Raw genomic sequence first — 21,396 nt, forward strand, 5'->3', positions numbered from 1 at the left:
GCATACTTTCATTGTAGAGACATTATTCTGATTCTTATTTTCATTTTTCAAATAGGTTTCCATTGGATTCAATCTTGATCCTTTTCTGTTGTTCATTTTTATGAGAAATTAGTTTTCCTAAACTTTTTAAGGTAAGAGTATTGCATCAGGATGGCTTTTCTATCTCCACAGCTCTAAAACTCCCTTTTGCTGTTTCTGTCAAGTGTTCAAAGATATATCTCATATACTGTGAGATCTCCTGGGCCTTCTCTCCCCCCACTCATCTGGACCTTCTATATCCTTTGGCTCTATTATCCCTATCCTGCTCAGTTTGGATTTTATTCCTAGTAATTGTTCCTTGGTGTGGGGCTTTGAACTAAAAGGGAGCTGTAGCTGGTTAATTGGGTCATGGGGCTCAGACTGCTCCAGCTTCTTCACACCTTATTGCAGATCCCTTGCACTCACATGTAGATTGTGTAAAAACCCTTATAGTTTCAGAGGCAGTTCTCAATAGATCCACCTCGTTTTTTAAATGAGTACAGATTGGCTTTTGGGCTTCTTCTACTGATTCTCCGGGTACAGATGCTGATATCATGGGGTCTTACAGCTGTTGACAGCTTGTTTATACCTGCTTTTATATTGAGGTTCATGGGGATACCTTTTCATCTGGTTTTGCTATCTTAATTTTTTTCTGGGGGTGAGGAGTGGGGAGTTCTGGGCAATTCAGTTTTTTTTTTTTTTTTTTTGCAATTCAGTTTTAAATTTAACTTTTTTTTTTTTAGATTTGAATTTTTATTTATTTTTAAAACACCTTTATTGGAGTATAATTGCTTTACAGTGGTGTGTTAGTTTCTGCTGTATAACAAACTGAATCAGCTATATATATACATACGTCCCCATAACTCCTCCCTCTTGCGTCTCCCTCCCACCCTCCCTATCCCACCCATCTAGGTGGATACAAAGCACCAAGCTGATCTGCCCGTGCTATGCAGGCGCTTCCCACCAGTGATCTATTTTACATTTGGTAGTGTATATATGTCCACACCACTCTTTCACTTCATCCCAGCTTACCCTTCCCTCTCCCCATGTCCTCAAATCCATTCTCTATGTCTGCGTCTTTATTCCTGTCCTGCCCCTAGGTTCTTTAGAACCTTTTTTTTTTGATTCCATATATATGTGTTAGCATATGGTATTTTTCTCTTTCTGACTTACTTCACTCTGTATGACAGTCTCTAGGTCCATCCACCTCACTACAAATAACTCAATTTCATTCCTTTTATGGCTGAGTAATATTCCATTGTATATATGTGCCACATCTTTTTTATCCATTCATCTGTCGATGGACACTAAGGTTGCTTCCATGTCCTGGCTATTATAAATAGAGCTGCAATGAACATTGTGGTACATGACTCTTTTTGAATTATGGTTTTCTCAGGGTATGTGCCCAGTAGTGGGATTGCTGGGTCATATGGTAGTTCTATTTTTAGTTTTTTAAGGAACCTGCATACTGTTCTCCATAGTGGCTGTATCAATTTACATTCCCACCAACAGTGCAAGAGGGTTCCATTTTCTCCACACCCTCTCCAGCATTTACTGTTTGTAGATTTTTGGATGATGGCCATTCTGACTGGTGTGAGCTGATACCTCATTGTAGTTTTGATTTGCATTTCTCTAATGATTAGTGATGTTGAACATCCTTTCATGTGTTTGTTGGCAATCTGTATGTCTTCTTTGAAGAAATGTTTGTTTAGGTCTTCTGTCCATTTTTGGATTGAGTTGTTTGCTCTTTTTATATTGAGCTGCTTGTAAATTTTGGAGATTAATCCTCTGTCAGTTGCTTCATCTGCAAATATTTTCTCCCATTCTGAGGGTTGTCTTTTCATCTCGTTTATGGTTTCCTTTGCTGTGCAAAAGCTTTTAAGTTTCATTAGGTTCCATTTATTTTTGCTTTTACTTCCATTTCTCTAGGAGGTGGGTCAAAAAGGATCTTGCTGTGATTTACGTCATAGAGTGTTCTTCTGCCTATGTTTTCCTCTAAGAATTGTATAGTGTCTGGCCTTAGATTTAGGTCTTTAATCCATTTTGAATTTATTTTTGTATATGGTGTTAGGGTGTGTTCTAATTTCATTCTTTTACATGTAGCTGTCCAGTTTTTCCAGCACTGGGAAAGAGGCTGTCTTTTTACTACTGTATATTTTTGCCTCCTATATCAAAGACAAGGTGACCATATATGTGTGGATTTATCTCTGGGCTTTCTATCCTGTTCCACTGATCTATATTTCTGTTTTTGTGCCAGTACCATACTGTCTTGATTACTGCAGATTTTTAGTGTAGTCTGAAGTCAGGGAGCCTGATTCCTCCAACTCTGTTTTTCTTTCTCAAGATTGCTTTGGCTATTTGGGGTCTTTTGTGTTTCCATACAAATTATGAAATGTTTTGTTCTAGTTCTGTGAAAAATGCCATTGGTAGTTTGATAGGGATTGCACTGAATCTGTAGATCATTTTGGGTAGTACAGCCATTTTCACAATGTTCATTCTTCCAATTCAAGAACATGGTATATCTCTCCATCTGTTTGTATCATCTTTAATTTCCTTCATCAGTGTCTTATAGTTTTCTGCATACAGGTCTTTTGTCTCCTTAGGTAGGCTTATTCCTAGGCATTTTATTCTTTTTGTTACAGTGGTAAATGGGAGTGTACCTTTAACTTCTCTTTCAGATTTTTCATTGTTAGTGTATAGGAATGCCAGATTTCTGTGCATTAATTTTGTATCCTGCTACTTTACCAAATTCAATGATTAGCTCTAGTAGTTTTCTGGTGGCATCTTTAGGATTCTCTATGTATAGTATCATGTCATCTGCACAGTGACAGTTTTACTTTTTCTTTTCCGATTTGGATTCCTTTTCTTTTTCTTCTGATTGCTGTGGCTAAAACTTCCAAAACTATGTTGAATAATAGTGGTGAAAGTGGGCAACTTTGTCTTGTTCCTGATCTTAGTGGAAATGCTTTCAGTTTTTCACCACTGAGAACAATGCTGGCTGTGGTTTTGTCATACATGGCCTTCATTATGTTGAGGTAAGTTCCTTCTATGCCTACTTTCTGGAGGGTCTTTATTATAAATGGGTGTTGAATATTGTCGAAAGCTTTTTCTGCATCTATTGACAGGATCATATGAGTTTTCTCCTTCAATTTGTTAATACGGTTTATCACATTGATTGATTTGCATATATTGAAGAATCCTTGCATTCCTGGGATAAACCCCACTTGATCATGGTGTATGATCCTTTTAACGTGCTGTTGCATTCTGTTTGCTAGTATTTTGTTGAGGATTTTTGCATCTGTGTTCATCAGTGATATTGGCCTGTGGTTTTCTTTCTTTGTGACATCCTTGTCTGGTTTTGGCATCAGGGTGATGGTGGCCTCGTAGAATGAGTTTGGGAGTGTTCCCCCTCTGCTATATTTTGGAACAGTTTGAGAAGGATAGGTGTTAGCTCTTCTCTAAATGTTTGATAGAATTTGCCTGTGAAGCCATCTGGTCCTGGGCTTCTGTTTGTTGGAAGATTTTTAATCACAGTTTCAATTTCAGTGCTTGTGATTGGTCTGTTTATATTTTCTATTTCTTCCTCGTTCAGTCTTGGAAGGTTGTGCTTTTCTAAGAATTTGTCCATTTCTTCCAGGTTGGCCATTTTATTGGCATATAGTTGCATGTAGTAATCTCTCATCATCCTTTGTATTTCTGCAGTGTCAGTAGTTACTTTTCCTTTTCCATTTCTAATTCTATTGATTTGAGTCTCCTTCCTTGTTTTCTTGATGAGTGTGGCTAATGGTTTATCAGTTTTGTTTATCTTCTCAAAGAACCAGCTTTTAGTTTTACTGATCTTTGCTATCGTTTCCTTCATTTCTTTTTCATTTTTTTCTAATCTGATCTTATTATTTCCTTCCTCCTGCTAACTTTGGGGTTATTTTGTTCTTCTTTCTCTAATTGCTTTAGGTGTAAGAGTAGCTTGTGTATTTGAGATGTTTTTTGTTTCTTGAGGTAGGATTGTATTGCTATAAACTTCCCCCTTGGAAATGCTTTTGCTGCATCCAATAGGTTTTGGGTCGTCGTGTTTTCATTGTCATTTGTTTCTAGGTATTTTTTTATTTCCTCTTTGATTTCTTCAGTGATCTCTTGCTTATTTAGTGTGTATTGTTTAGCCTCCACATGTTTGTAATTTTTACAGATTTTTTCCTGTAATTGACATCTAGTCTCATAGTGTTGTGGTTGGAAAAGATACTTGATACGATTTCAATTTTCTTAAATTTACCAAGGCTTGATTTGTGACCCAAGATATGATCTATCCTGGAGAATGTTCCATGAGCACTTGAGAAAAATGTGTATTCTGTTGTTTTTGGATGGAATGCCCTATAAGTATCAATTAAGTCCATCTTGTTTAATGTATCATTTAAAGCTTGTGTTTCCTTATTTATTTTCATCTTGGATGATCTGTCCATTGGTGAAAGTGGGGTGTTAAAGTCCCCTACTGTGATCGTGTTACTGTCGATTTCCCCTTTTATGGGTGTTAGCATTTGCCTTACGTATTGAGGTGCTCCTATGCTGGGTGCATAAATATTTAGAATTGTTATATCTTTTTCTTGGATTGATCCCTTCATCATTATGTAGTGTCCTTCTTTGTCTCTTGTAATAGTCTTCATTTTAAAGTCTATTTTGCCTGATATGAGAACTGCTACTCCAGCTTTCTTTTGATTTCCGTTTGCATGGAATATCTTTTTCCATCCCCTCACTTTCAGTCTGAATGTGTCCCTAGGTCTGAAGTGGGTTTCTCGTAGACACCATATATACGGGTCTTGTTTTTGTATCCATTCAGCCAGTCTATGTCTTTTGGTTGGAGCATTTAATCCATTTACGTTTAAGGTAGTTATCAATATGTATGTTCTTAATTGCCATTTTCTTAATTGTTTTGGGTTTATTATTGTAGGTCTTTTCCTTCTCTTGTGTTTCCTGCCTAGAGAAGTTCCTTTAGCATTTGTTGTAAAGCTGGTTTGGTGGTGCTGAATTCTCTTAGCTTTTGCTTGTCTGTAAAGGTTTTAATTTCTCCATCAAATCTGAATGAGATCCTTGCTGGATACAGTAATCTTGGTTGTAGGTTTTTCCCTTTCATCACTTTAAATATGTCCTGCCACTCACTTCTGGCTTGCAGTTTCTGCTAAAAGATCAGCTATTAACCTTATGGGATTCCCTTGTATGTTATTTGTCACTTTTCCCTTGCTGCTTTTAATATTTTTTCGTTGTATTTAATTTTTGATAGTTTGATTAATATGTGTCTTGGCGTATTTCTCCTTGGATTTATCCTGTATGGGACTCTCTGTGCTTCCTGGCCTTGACTATTTCCTTTCCCATATTAGGGAAGTTTTCAACTATAATCTCTTCAAATATTTTCTCAGTCCCTTTCTCTTTCTCTTCTTTTTCTGGGACCCCTATAATTCGAACGTTGGTGTGTTTAATGTTGTCCCAGAGGTTTCTGAGACTGTCCTCCATTCTTTTCATTCTTCTTTATTCTGCTCTGTGGTAGTTATTTCCACTATTTTATCTTCCAGGTCATCTATCCGTTCTTCTGCCTCAGTTATTCTGCTATTGATTCTTTCTGGAGAATTTTTAACTTCATTTACTGCGCTGTTCATCATTGTTTGTTTGCTCTTTAGTTCTTCTAGGTCCTTGTTAAATGTTTCTTGTATTTTCTCCATTCTATTTTCAAGATTTTGGATCATCTTTACTATCATTACTCTGAATTCTTTCTCAAGTAGACTGCCTATGTCCTCTTCATGTGTTTGGTCTGGTCGGTTTTTACCTTGCTCCTTCATCTGCTGTGTGTTTCTCTGTCTTCTCATTTTGCTTAACTTACTGTGTTTGGGGTCTCCTTTTCACAGGCTGCAGGTTTGTAGTTCCCGCTGTTTTTGGTGTCTGCCCCCAGTGGCTAAGGTTGGTTCAGTTGCGTAGGCCTTCTGGTGGAGGGGACTGGTGCCTGTCCTCTGGTGGATGAGGCTGGATCTTGTCTTTCTGGTGGGCAGGACCACGTCCGGTGGTGTGTTTTGGGGTGTCTGTGACCTTATTATGATTTTAGGCAGCCTCTCTGCTAATGGGTGGGGTTGTGTTCCTGTCTTGCTAGTTGTTTGGCATAGGTTGTCCGGCACTGTAGCTTGCTGGGTGTTGAATGGAGCTGGGTCTTGGCATTGAGATGGAGATGTCTGGGAGAGCTTTCGCCATGTGATATTATGTGGAGCCGGGAGGTCTCTGGTCAGAGGCACAGGCCTGACACCCAGCCGGAGCACCAAGACCCTGTCAGCCACACGGCTGCTAGTGCTGGAGGGTCTCCTGCAGAGGCAGGGGTTGGCTGTGTTTCACCACGGGGACAAGAACACTGGCAGAAGTTCTGGGAAGTACTCCTTGGCAAGAGCCCTCTCAGAGTCCACCATTAGCCCTATCAAAGAGCCTGTCTAATTTTATTTTTAATAATGACCATGTTGGGACTTCCCTGGTGGCGCAGTGGTTAAGAATGCACCTGCCAATGCAGAGGACACAGGTTTGAGCCCTGGTCCAGGAAGATCCCACATGCCACGGAACAACTAGGCCAGTGCACCACAACTACTGAACCTGTGCTCTAGAGCCCAAAAGCCACAACTACTGAGCCCGCGTGCCACAGCTACTGAAGCCCGCACCCTAGAGCCCATGCTCTGCAACAAGAGAAGCCAGGGCAATGAGAAGCCCACGCACTGCAATAGTAGCCCCCACTTGCCGCAACTAGAGGAAGCCTGCGCACAGCAACGAAGACCCAACACAGCCAAAAATAAATAAATTTATATATAAAAAAATAATGACCATGTTTAACAGCTAGTTTGCAAAATTCCTGAAAGTTTAACTGACCCTTGTAAGCCAGTACATCACTGCACTTATTCAAGTAACTTCTGTGATTCTTTAGTTCTCTGAGTTCCCAGTTTCCCTTCACTTTTTGTTTGATAATTCCTTACTGCCTTAGCAGCACTTTGATGCTTTTAATAAGACGTTCATTATATTTCACGTAACATTATTAGTTGTTTTCAGCCATCTTGCCAACTGAATTAACCAAAGTCCTAGTGATTTAAAATATTCTACGTTTTAGAAATTTAAAAACTTTCTGTAAAAAGATCACATTACCTTATTTTATAGTGAGGCAAAAAATTTCTTTCCTAAGAACTAAGTTACTACAAAGCAGTTACAGTCTCAGTCAACATTTAAGATATTGGAGACCTAAACTCAATTCCTGATAATTTCTTAAATACGTGCCTTTCTTATTTTGTTCACTCTGTTCAGATTTTCATATTTACGGTCTTTACTTACTATTAATAATTCCTCATAACCATCGGTCCGTCTGTTCCAAAGATACTTCAATACTTTCCTCAAAGTTACTTTTCCTTTAAGCCTTCCATTTCATTCACCAGGCTAAGATTCTCATCTTTTCCTTTTGTTTCAATCAATTCATACTTTCAGCTCTAACAATTTCCACCTTACACCCATCCTGTGTACCCTTTCTTATATTTTATTTTGGAGGAAGTCTCATTTCTTTTTTTCTGCTAAGTCATTTGCACCCCTCTTCTAGAAATTACACCACAACTAATTTCAGGAAAGCTACCATTGGAGAGAACTAAAATGTTACCTAAGAGATAATCTCCACTAAGCATTTCAGAAATTCCTGAACCAAACTATATTTCCTGTCATGAAATATATTAGGGAGTCTCTGAACTACTGGCTGTAAGTTAAATAATATGTGTATGGTTATAAGAGGAGAGAAAATGTTTAATAGCGAACTTTCTGCATTTTATTCCGTTTTCAACTTCTCATCTTAGTTTGCACCTCCACACTTCAAGTGAAAAGATGGAGGAAAGCAGGGGGCAGAAGAGTGGGGAGAAATTTTACCTCTCCCAATTTCTTTGAAACTCACAATCCCAACTATGAAGAATAAAACTCATTTATACTCTATAATGAAATATATTAATTAAATACACAGTTAACATCTGAGAGCAACAAGTATCAGAGAATGGATATTATGACTGGTCTAGAAAAGAAAAATGGAAAGTTTCTGAGTAAGAAGTCAGGCTGGTTGTTTTAAGTAGTTAGGAAAGGGTAGAAAGGTATAGGAAGGAAAGTAAGATACTGAAAAAAATTAATTAGGAACCTGCTCCAGAAAACCACTTTAAGAGATGACATATGTTTCCAAAGAAATGCCACTAATCCAATACAACCTCTCCATTCAGTCTCCAGACTCTCTTTGGTTGTTACCAAAAGTAATTATGAAAATAAAATGAGAAGATGGGTTAAAACTCGATCTCTGCAACTCAGATTTAAATTAAACCTTTGAAACACGGAAAAGTGTCTATCGCCAAACCTCTCAGCTTTTCTAGACTTCAGTCACTTGAAGATTAGGGACAGTAACACCAATCTCAAAGATTTTTTTTCTTCTTACAAAAACGAAATAAAAATACCTCATAAGTTTAAGACATGTCCAATGGGAAACAGAACATATATTTAATATAAGTTTAATTCTTTCCCTTTGCTCTTTTTCCTTTATAATATCAATATAATTAATATTTTCTGAACCAAAAAATAAGGTCTGGAAGTTGGTATAGTATACCTGAGGAACACTGAGATAAAACATTTTTGAGTTTAGGGTTTGTGAAGGGAGGTAGCTTTAATGTATAGTTGAGAGGTGTTCAAGGTGTGGGGACCACTTGGAACCCCAGAGTTGTCACAGAGATTATTTTACGCTGAAGATATCTGAGGTTCAACAAATGTAGAAAAAAGCCTTCTTAGAGCTTTTCTTATCTGACTAAAAGGAGCTACTTCTGGGAAATGAGGCTATTGTAAATCTCCTCTCTTGGGGAGCTTTATGGCCTTGAAGAAGATGGAAAGACCACTCATACTGTAGAGACAAACATTATCACAAACTTTCTCCTAAAAATGTACTTTTCTTTCCTTAAGAAATCTATTTATTTTTCCCACAGAAGGCTTTTATCTCCACTTCCTTTTCCATACTATGTTAGGTAGATAAGCCTTTAACTTTAATCATTTAATGAGCCAACTCCTTCTTTTGTTGGCTCTGTGTATGCAGGCAAAATAAAATATTTTCTTCTGTTAATCTGTCTTCTGTCAGTTTAATTCATAGGGCCCAGCTACTGAAACTAAAAGGGTAGAGGAAAAGTTTTTCCTCCTCTACAAAGGGCTAGAATGAATCTTAATCACTTAACAGCTATGTAACTGGCAAGTTACTTAACCTTTTTGTGCCTTATTTTACTCAACTGTAATGTAAAATGATGGTAAAAGTGCCCACTTTATAGGGCTTTATGGGAATTAAAAGAGCTAATAAATATGGTTAGATGCCCGGCACACATTTTTTTCTATTACAGTCTATCACCCAGCCCATAGAGTCTATAACTATAGACCAGGAACTATCTGTCCAAATTTTGTAACTTCTGGATATGGAGAAAAAACTAGAATTGTATTTCCAGTGCCCATGTTTGATTTCTGATTATAATTCCCCAGAATGCTTAGTAGTAAAGCTCTAAAAACAAACTGTTGCTTGTCTCTGGAGTTAGCAAAACTGGGGGAGCTAGGAGTTAAAGTCATTCTAAATGTATTGTGGAGATTATTTTTTCATACTTAGAGCCTATGTCATAAAAGTTCAAAGTATACAGGCTGAAAAACTCATAACAGTATTTCATGGGAGACCAACAGGCAAGCTATAGATCCTAAAAGATAAAAACTTACTCTTACCAAGAAGTTTTCCTCTTCACTCTTTGTCTGTTTGTATGTATGTATATATGTCAGATTATCAATGAAGCAGAGAATCCCAATGGATTCGTCATTAATAAAGTGAAGATACTAACTGCAAGGAGATGACTGATTATCAGAGTATCAGGCGACTCCTTTTGTACTTTGTAAAATAGCCCCCTCACTGAGAAAGAAAATCTGACTCTTATCTTCAATTTATATCCTTGGCCCTCACAGAAGTTACACACTGATGACGTGGAATATGTTTTTTAGAAAAAGTGCTGTACAACCAAAGTACATTTGTTAAAACTACATAGTTAGTTTTAAAACAAAACATAAAGCCATCAAGTCACTACCTAATAAACAAACATAAGGTAAGTAGCAATACAGCAAGGAGGACAGGTAAGTTTTTAGAGTACCCAAAAGATGCTTTTAAATTTTAACTCTCTTATCTTTGGTCTTCTGTTATTCTTTATAGAATGTCATTTCTTCTCTCTGCCCATCTAAAGACTACCCATTTTTCAGGTTTCCAGTTGAGCCCCAATTGTACTCTATGGCATTTTTTCCTCATACCAGGCAATATGATTTACCTCCTTTTGAATTCCTAAGGCAGTGTTTGTTTTCTGTGCTCTATTGGTACTTACCTTGTGTTTATTAGGCAATGACACCATAGCTATGGTAAAAGATTATAGTATAAATCAATACTGCCAGACTAAACACTCATCAAAATATTCCTAGTGAAAAGTATCTAGATTTTGAAGGCAACAGACCTGGGACTGAAGCCTAGCTATTACTAGCTTTGTTATTTGATTCTATATCATCACCTGTATGTAGGGATATAGCTATGTGTTTCATAAGCCTCTAGAGCAAGGCTTAAATAAACAAAAAGCCAACAGGCACCTAAATAAACATACAATTATAAACTGTGTTAAGTTGTTTAAAGAAAAAAATTGTCACAGTGCTATGACAAATGGAATTATGAGAAGGAGCCAATCATATAAAGAATAGGGGGAAAGAATATTCTAAGAACAAACAGAATGAACAGAGAATTAGGAAAATACCTGGTGTAATCAAGGGTCTGAAAGAAGAAGTCCTGTGTGGTTAGACCTGAAGGAGCAAAGGAAGGAACAGAGGGCATGCAGTGAAGCCAAATGTACTGTGCTATGCTCGATCACACAGGGCCTTGCAGGCACTATTAAAGGCTTTGGATTTTATTCAGAGTATAATTGGAAGTGTTTTAAATAGAAAGTGATACAATCCAATCTTTGTATTTAAAAAGATCATTTTGGCTGATGAATGGATTGGAGAAAGTCAAGAAAGAAGTAAGAAGACTTGCTAGAGGCTATTAGAATAGGTAAGATATGATAGTGGGTTTGGTAAGGGTAGTGGCGGAGACATAGAGGTTGAGAAAAGGGGAGGGAAGTCAAGGATGACTCCTCGCCTTTTGGCTTAACCATCAATGGAAGTGCCATTTACTGAGGGAGTAAAAGAATTGTTTCAGTCATGGTCAGTTTTGAACATTAAAGAGATATACACCTGGAGAAGTCAAACAGGACAAAAAGTCAGGTGTTGAGATGTTTGGAAAAAAAGATATATACACAACACTAATTAATATAAGGGTCTAACCTTGAAACATAGAAGATGTCTGCTAAATAGCAGCTACCTGGATAATCAACATACAATGCAAGTTCTCCTTGATACAAAAGTAGCTCCATCAAGATGAGAATAGTTTAAAAGTTTTGAACACAACTAAAGAAAAAGTATCAATCAGAAAGATTCATACAGAAAAAAAGTACAGAAATCACAAAAAAAGAGCAAAAGAAAAAAAATAGAGTACAAGCACAGAAAAAGATAATCTGAAAGAGAGATTCCTAGGTCCACGCAATAACTATCCTAGGAAAAGGGTAGCCCACCCTTGACAACCATCAGTGGCAAGTATACCTACTGCATACAGGGGTACATTAGGCTTAGTTAAGAGTCACTAAACATAAAAGTGGTAAAATTAACAATCCTTGTTCAGATCTATGCTCACCAAGCATTAGAGCAGTTCTTCCTTTTATCAATCAATTTTTACCTCCTTATTAATAACTTAATATTTTTATGAGGTTCCAGAAGTTTCTTTTTTTTTCTAATTTAACTATTTTATATTGGAATATAGACAATTAACAATGTTGTGATAGTTTCAGGTGCATAGCAAAGGGACTCAGACATACATATACATGTATCCATTCTCCCGCAAACTCCCCTCCCATCCAGGCTGCCACATAACATTGAGCAGAGTTCCCTGTGCTGTACAGTAGGGTCCTTGTTGGTTGTCCATTTTAAATATAGCAGTGTGTACATGTTGATCCCAAACTCCCTAACTATCCCTTCCCCTACTTCTTTCCCCCAGGTAACCATAAGTTCATTCTCTAAGTCTGTGAAATCTGTTTCTGTTTTGTAAATAAGTTCATTTGTATCATTTCTTTTAGATTCCACATATAAGGGATATTATACGATATTTCTCTTTCTCTGTCTGACTTACTTCACTCAGTATGACAATCTCTAGATCCATCCACGTTGCTCCAAATGGCACTATTTCATTCTTTTTAATAGCTGAGTAATATTCCATTGTATATATGTACCACATATACATATGTATATGTACCACATCTTCTTTAGCCTCTGTTGATGGACATTTAGGTTGCTTCCATGTCTTAGCTACTGTAAACAGTGCTGCAGTGAACACTGGGGTGCATGTACCCTTTCGGACCATGTTTTTCTCTGGATATATGCCCAGGAGTGGGACTGTAGGGTCATATGGTAGCTCTATTTTTACTTTTCTAAGGAACCTCTATATCGTTCTCCATATAGCTATACCAATTTACATTCCCACCAACAGTGTAGGAGGGTTCCCAACTCTCCATACCCTCTCCAGCATTTACTGTTTGTGGATTTTTTGTTGATAGCCATTTTGACTGCCATGAGGTGATATCTCATTGTAGTTTTGATTTGCATTTCTCTAATAATTAGTGATGTTGAACATCTTTTCCTGTGCTTCTTGGCCATTTGTATGTCTCTGGAGAAATGTCTATTTAGGTCTTCTGCCCATTTTTTTATTGGGCTGTTTGTTTTGATGATATTAAGCCTCATGAGCTATTTGTAAATTTTGGAGACTAATCCCTTGTTGGTCACATCATTTGCAAATATTTTCTCCAAATCTGTGGGTTGTCTTTCCATTTTGTTTATGGCTTCCTTTGCTGTGCAAAGAATTTTGAGTTTAATCAGGTCCCATTTGTTTATTTTCGTTTTTATTTCCATTATTCTGGGAGATGGCTCAAAAAAGATATTGCTGCGATTTATGTCAGAGCATGTTCTGCCTATGTTTTCCTCTGGAGTTTTATAGGGTCCAGTCTCACGTTTAGGTCTTTAATCCATTTTGAGCTTATTTTTGTGTATGGTGTTAAAGAATGACCTAATTTCATTTTTTTACACGTATCTGTTCAGTTTTCCCAGCACCATTTGTTGAAGAGACTGTCTTTCCACCATTGTGTAGTCTTGCCTCCTCTGTTGTAGGTTAATTAACCATAGATGCATGGGTTTATTTCTGGGCTTTCTATCCTATTCCACTGATCTATATTTCTATTTGTGCATCAGTAGCATACTGTTTTGATGCCTGTAGTTTTGTAGTACAGTCTGAAGTCAAGGAGTCTGATTCCTCCAGCTCCATTTTTCTTTCTCAAGATTGCTTTGGCTATTCAGGGTCTTTTGTGTCTCCATACAAATTTTAAGATTTTTTACTCTAGTTCTGTGAAAAATGCCATTGGTAATTTGATAGGGATTGCACTGAACCTGTAGATTGCCTTGGACAGAGTAGCCATTTTGACAGTGTTGATTCTTCCAATCCATGCCATCTGTTTGAGTATTCTTTTATTTCTTTCATCAGTGTCTTATAGTTTTCGGAGTACAGGTCTTTTGTCTCCTTAGGTAGGTTTATTCCTAGGTATTTTATTCTTTTTGACGTGATGGTAAATGGAATTGTTTCTTGAATTTCTCTTTCTGATCTTCCATTGTTAGTGTATAGAAATGCAACAGATTTCTGTATTAATTTTGTAACCTACAACTTCACCAAATTCATTGATGAGCTCTAGTAGTCTTCTGGTAGCATCTGTAGGATCTTCTACATAAAGTATCATGTCATCTGCAAACAGTGACAGTTTTACTTCTTCTCCAGTTTGGATTCTTTTTATTTCTTTTTCTTCTCTGATTGCCATAGCTAGGACTTCCAAGACTGCGTTGAATAAAAGTGGCAAGAGTGGACATCCTTGTCTTGTTCCTGATCTTAAAGGAAATGTTTTCAGCTTTTCACCATTGAGTATGATATTAGCTGTAGGTTTGTCGTATATGGCTTTTATTATGTTGACGTATGTTCACTCTATGCCCACTTTCTGGAGAGTTCTTTTTTTTTTTTTTATCATAAACGGGTGCTGAATTTTGTCAAAAGCTTTTTCTCCATCTATTGAGATGATCATATGGTTTTTATTCTTCAATTTGTTGATGTGGTATATCACAATGATTGATATGCAGATACTGAAAAATCCTTGCATCCCTGGGATAAATCCCACTTGATCATGGTGTATAATCCTTTTCATGTATTGTTGGATTCAGTTTGCTAATGTTCTGTTGAGGACTTCTGCATCTATGTTCATCAGCCTGTAATTTTCTTTTGTGGTATCTTTGTCTGGTTTTGGTATCAGGGTGATGGTGGCCTCATAGAATGAGTTTGGGAGTGTTCCTTCCTCTGCAATTTTGTGAAACAGTTTCAGAAGGATAGGTGTTAGCTCTTATCTAAGTGTTGATAGAATTTGCCTGTGAGGCCACCAGGTCCTGGACTTTTGTTTGTTGGGAGTTTTAAAATCACAGTTTCAATTTCAGTGCTTGTGATTGGTCTGTTCATATTTTCTGTTTCTTCCTGGTTCAGTCTTGGAAGACTGTACCTTTCTAGGAATTTGTCTATTTCTTCCAGGTTGTCCATTTATTGGCATATAGTTGCCTGCAGTAGTCTCTTATGATGCTTTGTATTCCTGTGGTGTCAGTTGTAACTTCTCCTTTTTCATTTCTAATTTTATTGATTTGCGTCCTCTCCCTTTTTTTCTTGATGAGTCTGGCTAAAGATTTATCAATTTTGTTTATCTTTTCAAAGAACCAGCTTTTAGTTTCATTGATCATTGCTATTGTTTTGTCTCTATTTCATTTATTTCTGTTCCGATCTTTATGATTTCTTTCCTTCTACTAACTTTTGTTTGTTCTTCTTTCTCTAGTTCCTTCAGATGTAAGGTTAGGTTGTTTACTTGAGATTTTTCTTCTTTCCTGAGGTAAGATTGTATTGCTATAAACTTCCATCTTAGAACTGCTTTTGCTGCATCCCACAGGTTTTTTATCATTGTGCTTTCATTTTCATTTGTTTCTAGGTATTTTTTTCTTTCTTGATTTCTTCAGCAATCCACTGGTGGTTTAGTAGCATATTGCTTAACCTCCACGTGTTTGTGTTTTTTATAGTTTTTTTTTGTAGTTTATTTCTAATCTCATAGCATTGTGATTGGAAAAGATGTTTGATAAGATTTCAATTTTCTTAAATTTACTGAGGCTCGCCTTGTGTCCTAGCATGTGGGCAATCCTGGAGAATGTTCTGTGTGCACTTAAGAGGAATGTGTATTCTGGTTCTTTTGTATGGAATGCTCTACAGATATCAATTAAGTCCATCTGGTCTCATGTGTCATTTAAGGCCTGTGTTTCCTTATTTATTTTCTGTCTGGATATGTCCACTGATGAAAGTGGGGTGTTAAAGTCCCCCACTATTATTGTATTACTGTCAATTTTTCCCTTTATGGCTGTTAGTATTTGCCTTATATATCGAGGTGATCCCATGTTGGGTGTATACATATTTACAATTGTTATATCTTCTTCTTGGATTGATGCCTTGATTGTTATGTAGTGTCCTTGTCTCTTATAACAGTCTTTCAAGTCTATTATGTCTGACGTGAGTATTGCTACTCCAGCTTTCTTTTGATTTACAGTTGCATGGAGTACCTTCTTCCATCCCCTCACTTTCAGTCTGTATGTGTCCCTAGGTCTGAGGTAGGTCTCTCGCAGACTGTGTATATATGGGTCTTGTTTTTGTATCCACTCAGCCAGTCTATGTCTTTTGGTTGGCGCATTTAATACATTTACATTTAAGGTAATTATCGATATGTGTATTTCTACTGCCATTTTCTTAATTGTTTTGGGTTTGTTTTTGTGGGTCTTTTTTCTTCCCTTCCTCTTTTGTTCTCTTCTCTTGTGGTTTGGTGACCATCTTTAGTGCTGTGTTTGAGTTGCTTTTTCTTTTTTTGTGTGTGTATCTATTGTAGTTTTGGGGCTTGCTGTTCCCATGAGGTTTTGATATAACAGTCTATATGTACAAGGCTTTTTTTTTTTTTTTTTTTAAGTTGTTAGTCTCCTTCCTGCCTAGAGGAGTTCCTTTAGCATTTGTTGCAAAGTGGTCTGGTGGTGCTGAATTCTCTTAGCTTTGGCTTGTTTGTAAGGCTTTTGATTTCTCTGTCAAATATGAATGAGAACTGGGTACAGTATTCTTGGTTGTAGAGTATTCTTGGTTGTAGGTTGTAGGTTCTTCCCTTTCATCACTTTAAATATATCATGCCACTCCCTTCTGGCTTGCGGAGTTTCTGCTGAGAAATCAGCTGATAACTTAATGGGAGTTCCCTTGTATGTTGTCATTTTTCCCCTGTTGCTTTCAAATAATTTTTCTTTGTCTTTACTTTTTGTCAATTTGATTACTACATGTCTCGGTGTGTTTCTCCTTGGGTTTATCCTGCCTAGGACTCTCTGTGCTTCCTAGACTTGGTTGACTGTTTCCTTTCCCATGTTAGGCAAGTTTTCAGCTATTATTTCTTCAAATATTTTCTCAGGTCCTTTCTCTCTCTTTTCTCTTTCTGGGACCCCTATAATGCGAATGTTGGTGTGTTCAATGTTGTCCTTAGGCTGTCTTCATTTTTTTTCATTCTTTTTTCCTTATTCTGTTCTGCAGCAGTGATTTCCACAATTCTGTCTTCCCGGTCACTTATCAGTTCTTCTGCCTCAGTTATTCTGCTATTGATTCCTTCTAGTGTATTTTTCATTTCAGTTATTGTATCGTTCATTTTTTTGTTTGTTCTTTAGTTCTTCTAGGTCTTTGTTAAACATTTCTTTCATCTTCTTAATCTTTGCCTCCATTCTGGATCATCTTCACTATCATTATTCTGAATTCTTTTTCTGGAAGGTTGCCTATCTCCACTTCATTTAGTTGTTTTTCTGGGATTTTATCTTGTTCCTTCACCTGCGACATAATCCTCTGCCTTTTCATTTTGTTTAACTTTCTAGGATTGTGGTTTTCATTCTGCAGGCTGCAGGATTATAGTTCTTCTTGCTTTTGCTGTCTGCCCTCTGGTGGATGAGGCTAAGAGGCCTGTGCAAGCTTCCTGATGGGAGGGACTGGTGGTGGGTAGAAATGGGTCTTGCTCTGGTGGGCAAAGCCTTGCTCAGCAAAATTTTAATCCACTTGTCTGCTGACGGGTGGGGCTGTATTCCCTCCCTGTTGGTTGTTTGGCCTGAGGCAACCCAGCACTGGAGCCTACAGGCTGTTTGGTGGGGCTAATGGTGGCCTGAGGGAGGGCTCACGTCAGTGAGTACTTACCAGAACTACTGCTGCCAGTGCCCTTGTTCCCCTTGGTGAGCCACAGTCGCCCCCTGCCCCTGCAGAAGACCCTCCAACACTAGCAGGTAGGTTTGGTTCAGTCTCCTATGGGGTCACTGCTCCTTTCCCTTGGGTCCTGGTGTGCACAAGATTTTGTGTGTGCTCTCCAAGAGTGGAGTCTCTGTTTTGCCCAGTCCCGTGGAAGTCCTGCACTCAAATCCTGCTGCCTGTCAAAGCCAGAATCCCTGGAGATTGCTAGTCCTGTTGCTGGACCTCCAGGCTGGGACGCTGATGTGGGGCTCAGAACCTTCATTCCAGTGGGAGAACTTCTGTGGTTTAATTGTTCTCCAGTTTGTGCTTCCCCCACCTGGCAGGTATGAGATTTGATTTTATCATGATTGTGCTCCCCCTTCCCATCTCACTGAGGCTTCTCCTTTGTCTTTGGATGTGGGATATCTTTTTTGGTGGGTTCCAGTGTCTTCCCGTGAATGGCTGTTCAGCAGTTGTGATTTCAGTGCTCTTGCGAGAGGAGGTGAGCACACGTCCTTCTACTCCGCCATCTTGAACCAATACTCCAGAAGATTCTTTCTTGATAAAAATTAACCAGAATATGTCTGAATTTTGACCATTCTGAGTTAATTTTTTATCATGCTGTGTCTTTTCAATGTAAAGTTACTTCTTTTTAATCTAGTAAAGTTTTCTTGAATGAATTATAATTGCAAGCATTTATTCTTTTCTTTTAAAAAAATTTACTTTTTCCAGAAAGTCTAATTAAGTATATCCTGTGTGTGTGTGTATATATATATGAAAGTATATATATATATATATTATATATATATATATAATATATATATATAATTGCCTGTCTTTTCTCTCTAACCTTTAAAAATTCTCTTCGTTTCTATTTCATTTTGTTTACTTTTCCTATTGTATCCTTTATGTCCCCTATTGATTGTTCTGCAGTGTCTCTTTGACTTTGTGTTCCAATTTAAGAAATTGGTTTGCTTTCTTCTTCTTTCCTGGGTTCTGCTAGCTCAAAATTAAACTCTTCTGGTTGTTAAGCCATCTCTTCCTACAGTTCTTTACATATCTACTGGTCTTCTTTCAAAGAAGTGAATGCATAAATTGTTTAAGAACATTAAAATCAAAGTTTCATCTGATACGTGCCAATTTTTTTTGTGTGTGTGTAAATGCATGTTTGTGACAACTTTTATCTCTTGCTAAGCTTTGCTTTTTGTTTCCATGTCTCCTTATTAATATCTTTGTATGAATGCCAGGCTAGCTCCTTTTAAATTGCTTATTACTGAATGAGTTGGCTGGACCAGAAAGTTTGGGGTGCAGGGTGGGGATGGAAGCACAGGTTATTTTTACAGCCTTTAAAACCAAAAGACTGCCTTGATAGCATCAGATAATCTGACAGACTGTTTTAACCAAATACTTCCTTTAAACAAAACCACATCAAGGATGGCTTCCGCTCTAGTTTGCTCACTCACAATTTTATGTGGCCTGCCATAAACAAGGGATAATGTTTTTATACTTCAAAAACAAGCCCCCCACCTTTAGGAAGTACAATTTTCTGTCATATTCTATGTTCTGCTACCACTGAGCATTCTCAACATTCCATGCTTTTACTCTTCCCTTCTTTACATGTAGCTTTTGCCAGATCTTAACCTGCTTAAGCAGCCTTTGCCTGTATTTTGTTGTCTAGGTATTACACCTGTCTTCTTAGTTTTGCTTAATGTGAACTGAAGCTTTATGGGTAGAAATATGTGTTTATTTTCCTTGTTGCTTTTGTGTGTTTTCTGGGGAGGTCAAGGAGCAGATATTGACTTACCCTTAATCATACCTAAATAGTCTATATTTCTCATAAACATATAAATAAGAGGCTTTCTATAATACTAAGCAAGCACTGATTATACTTTGTTTCTGTATAATATGCCTATTGGGCAAGAATGTGTTGGCCAGAAGATAAAAGCATGTGTAGTCCCACTGGTAGTTTTGTTTCTCACAAAAATTAATGAATTAGCATTCTGACTTCATATATTAATCCCTATTTGCTTATTAATGTGATTTATTTGGAACTTACCCCTTACATAAATGAATTTATTCTTGTTCAGTTACTGAACCTAGAATGCTGAGGTTTATAAGAAATATTATGAAATAGCAAGCAATGCCCAACATACTACTTTGATCAGGTAAAACACATATTAGGTTTTGTTACAAAAATAAATTCCACTCCAAGAAAAGAATAATACATGTAACAGCTGCTAAATCATAGAATGATTCACCTGGCTCCTTTACTCACATCATTCTTTCCTTCTTCACCTTGTTTATGAACATTAAATAGTGTGTTATGTATTCTTTTGGGTGTTTAAGCTTTTTAAATTCCACCTAGGTTTTACTGAAGTGGTTATGTTGATGTAAACTAGAATTTTATGTATGTTTAATATGACCTCAAACTTTCCATTATCACCTTCTCCCAGTAGGAACTCGGTAAGGTCAAGTCCATGATACCTCACTATTTAGAAAAATATCATATCTCAAACTTACATTCTTTCTCTTTAAGTAACAATAAAGGCTATTAGAAACATATCTTAAACCCTGTTATTAATAAATATAACCTAATTCAAAGGTCAAAAAATACTGAAATAACCTAATTTTCTTTGGCAAAATTACTATCTTTGCTTTTCAACCACTGAGTTAGTCAAAGGTATACTTAAAGGTATGTGTTTGGTGAGATGACACATTTAAAAAGATAAACTCCTGAAAATTAATCCAAATAATAGAGAAATATTCAAAGAGTTGGCAGATACAAGTTCCTACATTCTATTAAAAACTCTTTGATCTGGAGAGTGAATTAAGTTCAAACTAAACAAATAACAGATTAATAAATCAGACAAAAATATAAAAAGAAAGTTAAGCTTGGGAAGTTAAACATTATTAAGAGGAAGACTTCTAAAAACTGAAATAAAAAATAAATACAGACAACAAGAATTTATTACCTTCAGGTCGATATTGTGCAACAATTGTAACAGCTTGGCCAGCATTTTTTAAAGCAGCTGCTGCCTGCTCATGGCTGGCAGTTCTGAGGTCAACACTGTTTACCTGTAAATCAAACCACATATTAAATTCGAAAGAAAATCATCACACTGATTAGAAATCACAATAGCCTATTCTTTGAGTAGGCATAGATTAAAAAAAATTACTTGCAATTACTTTATCACTAAAATATTTTCTTGTTCTGATTTACTAAAAATGTTATACAGTAGAACAAAAATATATTGTATAGTCAATCAAAACAATTTTATTCACTTAAAATATTCATTTTTTCACTTTGTCAAGTGAACAAATGCAAAACACTTTCCCCTGAGTGTTCCAGAAGGTTGTCTACCAATCTCTTGAGAAATGTACCTTAATTTGACAACTTGAAAAATCAGCAAGTGTCATCATTTTGTACATTTCATTTCACCAGTAACTCAGGCAATGAGAGGGAAATTCATTTTGTTTACAGCATACTTTCAACTCCTGCCACATTTTCACTATTACTCATCTCAGTTTCAATTCTCTTCCTTCCTTTCCCAAACTAAAGCTTCCATTCTTTTGGAGTAACAGGAAAGCAATTACTTTAAGTATTAAAATAGCTCAGATTTCACGGACTGACATTTAAACACAGTAAATGTTATTAAATGAGCAAGAAGACTTTTTTTTAAAACAGGGATCTTCCTTGGGTAAAATAATTAATGAGGTGATCAATCCCACTCTAGAAGAATAGGCAACTTCATTCTTATTTCTGAAAGGCTGCCAGCACCTAGTACGCTGCAAGGTACACTATCTTTAGAGACTGAACCTTTTCCACTACAAGAAAAACTTAATAGGACATTAATGTGAGCATTAAACTTAAATGT

At 36.9% G+C, this 21,396-nt stretch overlaps 1 protein-coding gene across 9 annotated transcripts in view; it reads right to left on the bottom strand.

The window, feature by feature from the left end:
• Positions 1–21,396, bottom strand: part of DLG1 (discs large MAGUK scaffold protein 1) — a 286,699-nt gene that overhangs the window by 62,018 nt on the left and 203,285 nt on the right. For all 9 annotated transcript variants that reach the window (XM_027108229.1, XM_027108241.1, XM_027108235.1 and 6 more), the window contains one exon: positions 20,494–20,596. In XM_027108229.1, the coding sequence (XP_026964030.1) occupies positions 20,494–20,596 (103 nt within the window). The remainder of the gene's footprint in view (positions 1–20,493; positions 20,597–21,396) is intronic.

This window comes from Aethalodelphis obliquidens, unplaced genomic scaffold (assembly GCF_003676395.1).
Source record: "Aethalodelphis obliquidens isolate GAN/ISIS:26980383/991018 unplaced genomic scaffold, ASM367639v1 scaffold1, whole genome shotgun sequence".
NCBI classification, from domain to species: domain Eukaryota; kingdom Metazoa; phylum Chordata; class Mammalia; order Artiodactyla; family Delphinidae; genus Aethalodelphis; species Aethalodelphis obliquidens.